Raw genomic sequence first — 13124 nt, 5'->3', positions numbered from 1 at the left:
TTTGGTGGATGCTTAGTAATATCTCATTTGCTCTTAATTTGCATTTTCTTTTTCTTTCTTTCTTTTTTTTTTTTTGAGATGGAGTCTCGCTCTGTCACCCAAGCTGGAGTGCAGTGGCACCATCGCGGCTAACTATAACCTCCACCTCCCAGGTTCAAGCAATTCTCCTGCCTCAGCCTCCCGAGTAGCTAGGACTACAGGTGCCCACCACCACACCCGGCTAATTTTTGCATTTTTAGTAGAGGCGGGGTTTCACCGTGTTGGCCAGGATGGTCTCGAACTCCTGACCTCAGGTGATCCACCCACCTTGGCCTCCCAAAGTGCTGGGATTACAAGCGTGAGCCACCACACCCAGGCTTAATTTGCATCTTCTTAATGAGTATTAATGATCACCACCTTTTCAGATGCTCATTAACCATTCTGATATCCTCTTTTGTGACGTGCCTGTGTTCAAGTATTCTACCTCGTTAAAAAAAAAAAAAAGAGAGAGAGCTGTCTATATGTTTCCTATTGATGTGCAGAAGTTCTAGGTGTAATTCCTTTGTCAAAAATATATATTGCAGGCTGGGCGTGGTGGCTCACGCCTGTAATCCCAGCACTTTGGGAGGCCGAGGCGGGCAGATCATGAGATTAGATCGAGACCATCCTGACCAACATGGTGAAACTGTGTCTCTACTAAAATACAAAAAATTAGCCTGGTGTGGTGGCGCATGCCTGTAGTCCCAGCTACCAGGGAGGCTGAGGCAGGGGAATTGCTTGAACCCGGGAGGTAGAGGTTGCAGTGAGCCAAGATTGTGCCACTGCACTCCAGCCTGGCGACAGAGCAAGACTCCGTCTAAAAAAAAAAAAAAAGAAAAAAAAAATATATATATATATATATATGACAAATATATGTATCCCTAAGGCTTGCCTTTTCTTCCTCTCTTAATGGTCTCTTGAAAACAGCCCATTCTTCTCAATGTTGATGAAGGCCAATCTCTCATTTTGTGATTACTACTACTTTTTTTTTTTTTTTTGAGACAGAGTCTTGCTCTGTCATCCAGGCTGGAGTGCAGTGGCGCGATCTCAGCTCACTACAACCTTCACCTCCTGGGTTCATGCCATTCTCCTGCCTCAACCTCTCGAGTAGTTGGGACCACAGGCGCCTGCCACCACGCCCGGCTAATGTTTTGTATTTTTAGCAGAGACGGGGTTTCACGGTGTCAGCCAAGATGGTCTTGATCTCCTGACCTCGTGATCCACCCGCCTCTGCCTCCCAGCGTGCTGGGATTATAGGGGTGACCCACGGCGCCAGGCCTGTGGTTACTACTTTTTAAAGAACTTGTTTTGGTTTGAGACAGGATCTTGCTCTGTCACCTAGGCTGGAGTGTACTGGCGTGGTCATAGCTCACTGCGGGCTTAAACTCCCAGGCTCAAGCCATCCTCCTGCCTTAGCCTCTGAAGGAGCTGGGACTACACGCACACACCACCACGCCCGGCTAATTTTTGTGTTTTTGTACAGACCAGGTTTCCCCACGTTGCCTAGTCTGGTTTCAAACTCCTGGACTCAAGCAATCTGCTTGCCTCAGCCTCCCAAACTGTTGGGATTAAAGGCATGAGCCAACACACCCGCCTTAAAGTACCTGTTTAGACCACTTTGTTTATCCCAAAATCATGAAGGCATTCTCTTGTTTCCTTCTAGAAATTCTATTGTTTTTACCTCTCACATCTGGGACTATAATCCATCTCAAATTAATTTTTGAATGTGGTGTGAGGTAGGGGTATTTATTCCCTTTATTGAAAAGATCGTCCTTTCCTCAATGATTTCCAATGCGTTCTTGACCCTATAATTAGAGTTAACTTCCGTAAGCACTCATTAGATCGTTGCATTTTCCTACCTGTCTTCAGCGGCAGACCATTGCTCTTATGGACAATAATCAGATAATGATCAGTTCCTTGCTTATCAATACCCAACTTGATCTGGTCACCTGCTGTCTCTCCTGCCAAATCTCGCCTTGTGTCTGCCTTTCCACTCTGAATATAGAGTTCTTTGGACAGGTCACACCCTCATCCCCAAGCCCTTCCCATATACAGCATTTTCATTCCCTTAGACTAGTTACTCAAACTTCAGGTCTCATCTCTTCCAGGAGCCTTCTCAATAGCACAGTCCCTGTCCCTTACATCCAGGTTGTGTGACTTACAGATATGCATTCACGGCCGGGCACAGTGGCTCATGCCTATAATCCCAGCACTTTGGGAGGCCGAGGCAGGCGGATCACCTGAGGTCGGGAGTTCGAGACCAGACTGACCAACATGGAGAAACCCCGTCTCTACTAAAAATACAAAAATTAGCTGGGCGTGGTGGTGTACGCTTATAATCCCAGCTACTCAGGAGGCTGAGGCAGGAGAATCACTTGAACTCGGAAGGTGGAGCTTGCGGTGAGCCAAGATTGCGCCATCGCACTCTAGCCTGGGCAACAAGAGTGAAACTCCATCTCAAAAAGAAAAAAAAAAAAGAACATATATGCGTACCTTGTACCCCCGTTTCTTTCTCTTTTTTTTTTTTTTTGAGACAGAGTCTTGCTCTGTCACCCAGGCTGGAGTGCAGTGGTATGACCTTGGCTCACTGCAAGCTCCGCCTCCCAGGTTCACACCATTTTCCTGCCTCAGCCTCCCTAGTAGCTGGGACTACTGGTGCCCACCACCACGCCCAGCTAATTTTTTGTCTTTTGTTTAGTAGAAATGGGGTTTCATAGTGTTGACCAGAATGGTCTCAATCTCCACCCGCCTCGGCCTCCCAAAGTGCTGGGATTACAGGCATAAGCCACCGCGCCCAGCTGTACCCCCGTTTCTAATTACATTTTTTTATTTTATTTTTTGAGACAGAGTCTCACTCCGTTGCCCAGGCTGGAGTGCGGTGGTGTAGTCTCGGCTCACTGCAGCCCCCACCTCCCGGGTTCAAGCAATTCTTCCACCTCAGTCTCCTGAGTAGCTGGGATTACAGGGCTGCGCCACCACACCTGGCTAATTTTTACATTTTTCATACAGACAGGGTTTCACCATGTTGGGCAGGCTAGTCTCGAACTCACGAACTCTGGTGATCCACCTGTCTCAGCCTCCCAAAGTGCTGGGGTTACAGATGTGAGTCACCATGCCCAGCCTATTTTATTTTATTTTATTTTAGATGGAGTCTCACTCTTTCGTCCTTCTAGGCTGGAGTGCAGTGGTGCAGTCTTGGCTCACTGCAACCTCCACCTGTTGAGCTCAAGCAATTCTCCCACCTCAGCCTCCCTAGTAGCTGAGATTACAGGTGCCCACCACCACACTCAGCTAATTTCTGTATTTCTAGTAGAGACGGGGTTTCACCATGTTGGCCAGGCCGGTCTGGAACTTCCGACCTCAGGTGATCCACCTGCCTCAGCCTTCCAAAGTGCTGGGATTACAGGTAAGAGCCATTGCACCCGACCTTCTAATTATATTTAAATATCTCCCCATTATAACTTCTCTGAGGGAAAGGAGGAAGCCTATTTAGTTCACATGAGAGGTTCGTCCTAAATACTGTTGAATGAATGAATAAATTTAAGGGAAGATTCTGTCCCAGGAACCCAGACAGTATGGACCTCAGAGAAACAAGGACGTTTCCAGTCTCAGATCTAGTGCTTGGCAAATAATTATTTCTGAGCCTCAATTTTCAAATCTGTAAAATAAAGATGTACTATTCTCTACATAGGATTGTAATGGGCATCAAATAAGATAATGTGGCCGGGCACAGTGGCTCACATTTGTAATCCCAGGGCTTTGGTAAGCCAAGGTGGGAGCATCACTTGAGGCCAGGAATTCGAGACCAGCCTAGGCAACATAGTAAGACCCCCCGCCCCTCCCCCTATCTCTACAAAAAATTTAAAAGTTATCAGAGTGTGGTGGCATGTGCTTGTGGTCCCAGCTACTTGGGAGGCTGAGGTGGGAGGCTTGCTTGAGCCTGTGAGTTTGAGGCTGCAGTGAGTTGTGATTGAGCCTCTGCACTCCAGGCTGGGCAACAGCGCGAGACCTTGTCTTTAAAAATAATAAAATGATAAGGTAATGCGCAGAAGCATTCAGCACAGTGATTGGCACATGGAGGGCCCATTGAGTTTTTTTTTTTTTTTTTTTTTTAGAGACAGAGTCTCGCTGTATCGCCCAGGTTGGATGGAGTGCAGTGGCACGAACTCGGCTCACTGCAATCTCCGCCTCCTGGATTCAAGCGATTATCTTTCCTCAGCCTCCCGAGTAGCTGGGATTACAGGCGTGCACCACCAAGCCCGGCTAATTTTTCTTGCATTTTTAGTAGAGACAGGGTTTCACCATTTTGGCCAGGCTGCTCTCGAACTTCTGATCTTAGGTGATCCGCCCGCCGCGGCCTCCCGAAATGCTGGGATTACAGGCGTGAGCCACCGTGCCGGGCCATTGAGTATTATTAAGAGGAGGGTACGAAGAAAACACTCCCGCCCGCTCTGCCCCATGCGCATGCGCGGCCGCGGCACGCCCTCAGCCGGACCCCGCGGGCCCCAACGCGTCCCCACGCGTGCGTGATCCACCGGAACCCAAGCCTAGGCAGGAGGTGAGGGGGCGGGGCCTCCGCAGTGCGACTGCGCCGCGCGAGGCCGTGCGTCGCGGGGGCGGGGCGCGCAGGCGCAGCGGGCGCCCCGGCTCCGGAGCATAAACAAGAGCGGGGACGTGATGAGGCGGCGGTTGATCCTAGGGCGGCGAGTGGCGGCGACCCAGGCGGCTAGCGGGGCCCGGCGCCGACCCTGAGTGCAGCCTGACCCGCCCTCGCGCGCGCGCCCTCCCCGGCCGGGCCCACTCGCCGCGCGCCCAGCCATGAACCTGGCGAGCCAGAGCGGGGAGGCCGGCGCCGGCCAGCTGCTCTTCGCCAACTTTAACCAGGACATCACGTAAGGCCGGGGTCGGGGGTCTGGGTCGGGGTGAGGCCACGGTCGGACCCGTGCTAGGGGGAGGGCCTCGCTGCCAAGCTCGGCGGGGTCGCAGGCTTGGCCTGCCTGCGGGCCAAGGCGGGCAGAGGCGTCCCAGGGGGCGGGCCCGGGGCGCGCAGGGAGGGGCGCCCTCCAGGGAGACCCTCGGGCCCTGGCCTGGAGCTGCGGCCCCGGAGCGGGAGAGGTGGTGGAGAGGGGACCTGCTTTCACCGTCTTGCGGGGAGGCCCCCTGGCTTCAGACCTCACTACTTCTCGCAAAGTTGGGGCCGAACTTTGGGGCTTGACTTGTCTTGGCCGCCTGTGGAGCGCTGGGAGTGGGTCGCTTCCTCTCCTCTCCTCTCTGCCCGCTTTTTGCTCAGCGTCTCCCACTCACTCTCCTTTGAATCAGGCCCTTCTCCTTGTCTCTTCATCGTCTTAAGGTCCCTTCTCTCTCTCTTGATTTTCTTTTCTTCGTTTCTCACTGTTTTTTTTTTTTCTTTGTTTTTGTTTTTTGGGATTTGTTTTGTTTTGAGACGGAGTCTTGCTCTGTTGCCCAGGCTGGAGTGCGGTGGTGCGATCACAGCTCACTGCAAGCTCCGTCTCCTGGGTTCAGGCGATTCTCCTGCCTCAGCCTCCCAAGTAGCTGAGACTACAGGCACGCGCCCCTGGGCCCAGCTAACTTTTTTGTATTTGTAGTAGAGACAGGGTTTCACCATGTTGGTCAGGCTGGTCTGGAATTCCTGACCTCAAAGTGATCCGCCCACCTCAGCCTCCCGAAGTGCTGGGATTGCAGGTGTGAGCCACCGTGCCCGGCCCTCACTGTTCTTTTTGGGAGGTAACTTTGATGTCTTCTGCAGCAAGTAACAAACTTAGCAATAACCTTGGTGTCTGACCTAGCTAGGGAGAAACCGAGCCAAGAGAGGCGTTACAGACCAGTGCCCCAGGAGTCTCAGAGCTCCACGGGGCGGGTCATCCTCTGGGCAAGAGAAGGCCTTAAGGCCAGCCCATACAGCCCATGCATTCGGAACGCTGTTTGTCCACACTGATACGGGTTGGATGCTGCCTGGGAGGAGGGCTTGTGGGGATGGTTAATAGATGAGCGAGCTTTCTGGAGAGAGAAGGATGAGTTATGGGGTTGGCAGGGAGGAGAGCCATCTTGGAAGTGAGTAACAGGAAGTGAGGAAAGAGAAGGAGGAGTGGGTCATTTGGCATCTTACTAAGTCATTGATTGAGTTGTTACTAGCTGAGTGGAATTAAGAAAGCAAAAAATGAGACTCTTTAGGAAATTAAAAGTGAATTGTAGAATGGCCAACACCCAGTGAGTGGTGTACAGGAGGCGCTCAGTAGCAGCTCACCAAAGCTGTGAAGACAGTCGCACAGTGGGACTGCATTGATAATCGGAAGGGGCAAATCACCTCATCCAACTAGAGATGAGGAAATCCTTCCGAAAGGCTCCAAGCTGGCCTGGGTCTTCGAATTGGTTAATAGTGGAGTGGGGGCAGGAGTAGAATCTAGCCTCCTGAGTTCTCTTCCAGTGTTCTTTCTGCTCTGCCATGCTGTTTTTTTTTCTATTTACAGAGTAGAATTCTGAAGACAGTGAATTTAGAAATAATAGCATAACAACGTATAAAGATTAAAACTCCCAAGTACTGTAGTGTTCTGTGTGACCAAAAGCCAGAACAACAAACAATTCAGACAACCTGTTGCAGTTGAAGTGTAATAGACTATCTTAATCCAGATAGGGAAAAGGACATCACAACCCAATTCTAATTTCGCTTTTAAGCCCAAGCCCACAGTATTTGGAGACTAGTAAGAAATGGTAGTAGTAAAGGGGTTTATGCCATGTATAAATTAGAGAGTTTCCAAAACATTGTCGGCCACTCTTTCAGTTTTTCATTAATTATTTCTGTCAGAATGAAATCAAATATAGAAAAGCATTCTCTTTTGCTGTTACTTCAGCTGGACTGCCATGTTCCCTGTGTCACAGGAGAGTGTCACTCTGGCCTGAACTAGGACATTTTCACACTTACCCACTTCTCTATGCTCCCTGAAGTTATTACAGTTCAAGAAATTTCTGTTACTTGTGAGATTTCATAACTTTGACTTGCCAGAGAGACCTTGATGTAGTGTAAACCTAAATTGGAATGAATAGTAAGCTAGGATTATACTAGAAGTTGACTGGGCTAAAATGACTGTAATTTGTTTTAAATCTACACTTGGAAGAAATAGAAGTTCCCGGAGAGAGCTTTTATGGCTTATACCTTTTCCTTCTTAATCTCTAGAATTTATTGAGGAGCACAATTTTTAGCAAGAGAAAGAATGTCCATCTAGAACTCACATTTACTGTATTGAGTGAGAAACTTTGGAAGCCAGTTCACTTACTGGAATATATATATGTTATAGGATCATTTCCCTTTTTTTTGTCTTTTAAATTCTTTTTGTATTCGTTACATGCCAAACTATAACTGTCCTGCCTTTCTCCTTGTACTGGTAATATGATTTCCAATGTCGTACTTTTTCATGATTCTTGTCCTAAAAGTGTGCATACATTTTATTTGTTTTTTACCATCTGTTTTTTGTTTTGTTTTGTTTTTTTTACCTAGAGAAGTGAAAAGGGCATCAAGAGCAGCTGGTCTTGGCCGTCGCACTGTTGTCTGGTTAGTTCCAACCCTGGTTTCTAAAAGTATCACCTCGGAAGGCTTATGTTAGAGGACTTTTTGGCTTTTTGAAATTGAAGTGAACCAGTTAATAAGTGGCAGAGGATCACTTGAATCTGAAATGGAAATACCAAGGACTGCATTTTTCCAGTGGACACCACAGCTTGTGGGAAGTTAGTGATGTAGCAATGTCTGTTTTAAACACCATGTCTAAAAGGGATGGAATGAAGAAAGGGACTTGACTCTCCAAGTCTTGTGTTTGTAGAATGGATGTTATGAAGTGTCTGGAGACAGTAGGAGAAACCTGTTATGTTCTTCCACCATGTCTCTTCTAGGTTATGCTCATTGTCCTGGGAAGGTACTGCTCTGTTCTCTTGGTTCATCTGTAAATCAAGGGTTTTTGTTTTTGAGATGGAGTCTCGCTGTTGCACAGTTGGAAGTGCAGTGGCACAATTATAATGATCATAGCTCACTGCAACTTTGAATTCCTGGGCTCAAGCGGTCCTCCTGCCTCAGCCTCCCGAGAAACCGGGACTACAGGCATGAGCCCCACACCTGGCTAATTCTTTTTTTTTTATAGTTTTTGTAGGCACAAGGTCTTGCTGTGTTGACCAGGCTGGTCTTGAACTCCTGGCCTCAAGCGATCTTCCTGCCTCGGCCTCCGAAGTATTGGGATTACAGGCATGAGCCATTGTTCCCGGCCTAAAGATGGTTTTTAAGATCCTTCACCCTTAAAGTTTTAAGTCATTCTGCCTGCTTTGCAAAGGATATGTTTGAGGAGGGCAGAGGGTGACTTAGGAAGATATTGTCCAACAGCAGTGACCAGTGAGAAGGAGACTGACTCGCCGTCAGGACTTGTGTGACCCACAGGGCATGCGTCCTGCAGCCAAGGGAGAACTTAGATGTCACCCAGTTTCTGGCTTGGGTTCCAAGTGTATGTGATAACATCGTGGTGAAGAAGCCAAGGAGGAGAGAGCTCTACTTGGGATACTGATGAGTTGGAAAGGCTGCAGGGATGTGGAGGTGGAGGATGTGAGGTGGAGTGGGGATAGGGGTGGGCTGTCCATAGCCCTAAAAGAGACGGCACCAGGGCCTACCAGGCCCTACCAGGTCTGGGCTGGCAACTACAGTTGAGGTTGCTTTTGGTTTACAGTGTCGGGCTGTATCCACCTAAGCTCGCAATCAAGTATGGCTTCTCTGCAAAGAGGATGAAGAAGGAGAATCTTTATGGACTGACAATTAGGGATGGGGGAGAAAAGGAAGAAAAGCAAAAAATCTGACTCACATCTTCATTTTTGAGTGGCAGTCACTGTCTTTTTGATGTTGAATGTTCAAGTTTCAATTCATTGACAGAGACTTTCAGTTAAAAATGATGGATCAAACATAAGCATTTATTTTGGTTCCATCCCCAGACCCTAATAAAATGTTAATCAGTAAAATGCCAAAAAAATATATTTTCTAATTTTAAACATTTCTTAATTTTTTATTTTAGTAGAGACGGGGTTTCACTTTGTTGCCCCGACTGGTCTCAAACTCCTGGCTTCAAGTGATCCTCCTACCTGGGTAGCTGAGATTGCAGACGCAAGCTACCACCCTTGGCCTCAAAAAGATATTTTAAAAGGCTTAAATTCATAGGATAGAAAGAATGAGAAAGGCGATATTAGCCAATTTGGAAGCTAGCGAGTGGTAAAGGAAGTGGGATCTAAAATTGCTAGTGAAGAAAGCAGAGAACCAACGTAGTTTAAACTGCAGAATCCCCGACAGGCTCGGGAATGGGCAGTCCAGGGCTCCAGAGGCGGAGTTGTGCAGGTGTGAAATGAGGAGGATGGGTTTCAAGTGTGTTTAAAATGCAGTGACTCTGTCCTTCCCTGGCAAAGGACAGGTCTGGTCTCTGGGTTTGGGCACCAGGCACAGTTGAAGGTGAGGAATAGTGGCAAAATGGGGGATTGAACCAATACATATTTGGTTATGATTTGCTAGTTTTCCCCTTTGTCAATGAAAGAGCCCACTGATGGGGACAGGCACAGTGACTCACGCCTGTAATCCTGGCACTTTGCAAGGCCAAGGTGGGAAGATCCCTTGAGTTCAGGAGTTAAAGACCAGGTTGGGCAACATGGGGAGACCTCGACTCTACACAAAACACAAAAATTAGCCAGGTGTGGTGGCACGCGCCTGTGGTCCCAGCTACTCGGGAGGCTGAGATGGGAAGATCCCTTGAGCCCAGGAGGTTGGGGCTGCAGTAAGGCGAGATCACACCACTGCGCTGCAGCCTGGGTGGCAGCGTGAGACCCTGTCTCAAAAAAAAAAAAAAAACCCACTCTGTTGACTTAACAATAAATAAATAAACACTTTTTGGCAATAAAACTGTGTATTAGGGAAAAATCTCATACTTACCTGTTGCTCTGCCTCTCCCATTAATATGTCTGCCATTTTATGGTCAGGTCAATTTTGAAATTGTTTAAGGCAAAATCTCCAAAGGGTTGTAGAACTTGATTGTTGATGTTGAGACAAAAATATCAATCACATTTATATTTAATACCATTCTTTAAACATACTCATCTAGGCCGGGTGCGGTGGTCATGCCTGTAATCCCAGCACTTTGGAAAGGCAAGGCAGGTGGATCACGAGGTCAGGAGTTTGATACCAGCCTGGCCAAGATGGTGAAACCCCGTCTCTACTAAAAATACAAAAATTAGCCAGGTGCGATGGTGGGTGCCTGTGATCCCAGCTGCTCAGGAGGCTGAGGCAGGAGAATCATTTGAACCAGGAGGCGGAGGTTGCAGTGAGTTGAGATAGCGCCACTGCACTCTAGCCTGGGCGACAGAGCAAGACTCCGTCTCAAAAAAAAAAAAAAAAAAAAAAACTTTTGCCGGGCATGGTGGCTTACATTTGTAATCCCAGCACTTTGGGAGGCTGAGGCAGGTGGATCACCTGAGGTCAGGAGTTCGAGACCAGCCTGACCAACATAGTGAAACCCCATCTCTACTAAATACAAAAAATTAGCTGGGCATGGTGGTGCATACCTCTAATCCAAGCTACCTGGGAGGCTGAGGCAGGAGAATCGCTTGAACCCAGGAGGTGGAGGTTCCAGTGAGCCGAGATTGTGCCGCTGCACTCCAGCCTGGATGACAGAGCGAAACTCCATCTAAAAAAAAAAAAAAACTTATCTTTACAATAAAGTGTCCTCATACTATGGTATATATACATCTCGAAAAATATTTGGAATATTTTTGTTTCCCTTTCTTAACTGACTGGAATGCACAGTTTTATAAACCATGGAGTTAAACTTCTAGCTGAGGTATTTAATATCCTACATCAGCTTCCAAATATCTGAGCTAGATTGGCAGAGTCCAGTTTTAACAAATTCCGTGTGTAGGGAGCACAGCAGAGACCTGGGATGTCTAACCCAAGGATCAGGGACGAAGACTCGTTAATTTTGCCCGTGGGAGAAGTCCCCCCGCCCCACAAGCTCATTTTATACATAATGCTAATAAGCTTGGTGATTTACTTTCCAAGTCACCAAGAAATTAGAAAGGACAGGGGCTGCTAATGATGGTAGGATGGTCACAAGGAAAAGTGATAACTGTCGGCAAAACGAGAGATAGAAAAATAGTTTTATAAACTCAGCGCTACAGGCCGGGCGTGGTGGCTCACGCCTATAATCCCAGCACTTTGGGAGGCCAAGGCAGGTGGATCACCTGAGGTCAGGAGTTCAAGACCAGCTGGCCAATATGGTGAAACCCCATCTCTACTAAAAATATAAAAATTAGCCAAGCGTGGTGGTGGCAGGTGCCTGTAATCCCAGCTACTTAGGAGACTGAGGCAGGAGAATTGACTGAACCCAGGAGGCAGAAGTTTCAGTGAGCTGAGATCGCAACACTGCACTCCAGCCTGGGTGACAGAGCGAGACTCCATCTCAAAAAATAAAATAAAATAAACTCAGCACTACAGTCTGGCTGTTTGATACCAAACCCTCAACTCAAAAGAACTTGTCTTCCCTTGTTTTAAGGACGCAGGAAGGTATACAATTTAAGAACAATTTGTTTTTTTAATCAGAAATTGGGAATGCGGGAGTCATGCTTAAAATAGTAACCCTTAGTTATCTGGAAAATATTTTCCTGAACATCAGTTTCCCAAAAGTTCTGGGTTGCTGAGATTTTGTTTTATTTTTAGCCTGGGGATATTACTGTATTCTTCTTGGTTCTTTTATTAATTTTCAAAATATTTACAGGTAATAATACCTAATTATTTCATTAATAAAACAATTGATACAACTAATTCAGTATAGTAAAGCAAAAAAATTTTGCGAGGAAAAATTATATGAGCTGGTAGAGTTTTGTTTCTGTTCTTTTTATACTTCTAAGATGAATCAGTGTGATTTTACAGATTAATACTGATTACAGTAACTCCCTTCTTGGAATACATTTCTTCCACATATATGTGAAAGAGTAGTTGTAAATCTCAAGTTTGTAATAAATGACATGATCATTAAAATAGCCCTGATCCTGTCTTGGGGTACAAATACTCAGTGTGAAACATCCCCTTTCCCTGTTTCAGCCTTCTGTTTTACCTACTCGTTTTCATGTTCTCCCAGGTGTTAAAAGTGATCCTGGTATCTGATTCCTCCATACCCCAGTGCTTCCTGCTCATTCGCTCATCTTTCTTTTGCTTGCTGGACTTGCTTCTTGTTTTGCTTTCTTTGGTCAGCTGGGTTCTGGAGAGGCACTTTTTTGATGAGGAAACCCCTTCTGTGGTGTCCCTGAGGCCCCTGCTGGGAGGGACTGCTGAACTGTGGGTTCCTTGAGCCTCCTTGCAGAAGCGGTGGTGTTGGGTGATGAATATGGAATCATAAACGCAAGGCCATCAAACCAGTCCTCTGCTTTTTCCTTGTAAGCCAACGATGGGGCCTTTGATTCCAGACTCTAAGGTAGCTTTTGAGTCTGTTTCGTTTCCAACGCACTGCTCAGCCATGGCACAGCGTAGGGGATGGAGTCACGGGTGTTAAAGGCCTGCAGAAGCACAGAGAGATGCCTGCGTCCACCTCGATTGTAAATACCTTTGTTTAAAATTTAGAAAATTAGGCCGGGCGCGGTGGCTCACACCTGTAATCCCAGCACTTTGGGAGGCCAAGGCGGGCGGATCATAAGGTCAGGAGATCGAGACCATCCTGGCTAACACGGTGAAACCCCGTCTCTACTAAAAATACAAAAAAAAATTAGCTGGGCATGGTGGCGGGCGCCTGTAGTCCCAGCTACTCAGGAGGCTGAGGCAGGAGAATGGCGTGAACCAGGGAGGCAGAGCTTGCAGTGAGCCGAGATGGCGTCACTGCACTCCTGCCTGGGCGACAGAGTGAGACTCCGTCTCAAAAAAAAAAAAAAAAAAAAATTTTTAGAAAATTGGCTTACTTAACTTTTTTTTTTTTTTTTTTTAATGGAGTTTCGCTCTGTCACCCAGACTGGAGTGCAGTGGCGCAATCTCTACTCACTGCAGCCACCTCCTCCCAGGTTCAAGCAATTCTCCTGCCTCAGCCTCCCAAGTA

At 47.3% G+C, this 13124-nt stretch overlaps 1 protein-coding gene across 5 annotated transcripts in view; it reads left to right on the top strand.

Moving 5' to 3' along the window:
- Positions 1-4597: 4597 nt before the first annotated feature.
- The window catches only part of WIPI2 (WD repeat domain, phosphoinositide interacting 2), a 48140-nt gene continuing 39613 nt past the window's right edge, over positions 4598-13124 (top strand). For 2 of the 5 annotated variants that reach the window (XM_025401442.1, XM_025401441.1), the window contains exons 1-2: positions 4606-4910; positions 7532-7585. In XM_025401442.1, the coding sequence (XP_025257227.1) occupies positions 4837-4910; positions 7532-7585 (128 nt within the window). In that variant the 5' untranslated portion in view covers positions 4606-4836. Of the gene's footprint in view, positions 4911-7531; positions 7759-13124 lie in introns of all 5 variants that reach the window. The other 3 variants (XM_025401444.1, XM_025401443.1, XM_025401445.1) reach the window with 2 other exon arrangements.

Source organism: Theropithecus gelada, chromosome 11 (genome assembly GCF_003255815.1).
Source record: "Theropithecus gelada isolate Dixy chromosome 11, Tgel_1.0, whole genome shotgun sequence".
In the NCBI taxonomy this organism is placed as follows: Eukaryota; Metazoa; Chordata; class Mammalia; order Primates; family Cercopithecidae; genus Theropithecus; species Theropithecus gelada.
The sequence above is the reverse complement of the archived record's forward strand: the minus strand, read 5'-3'. Positions and strand labels throughout refer to the sequence as shown.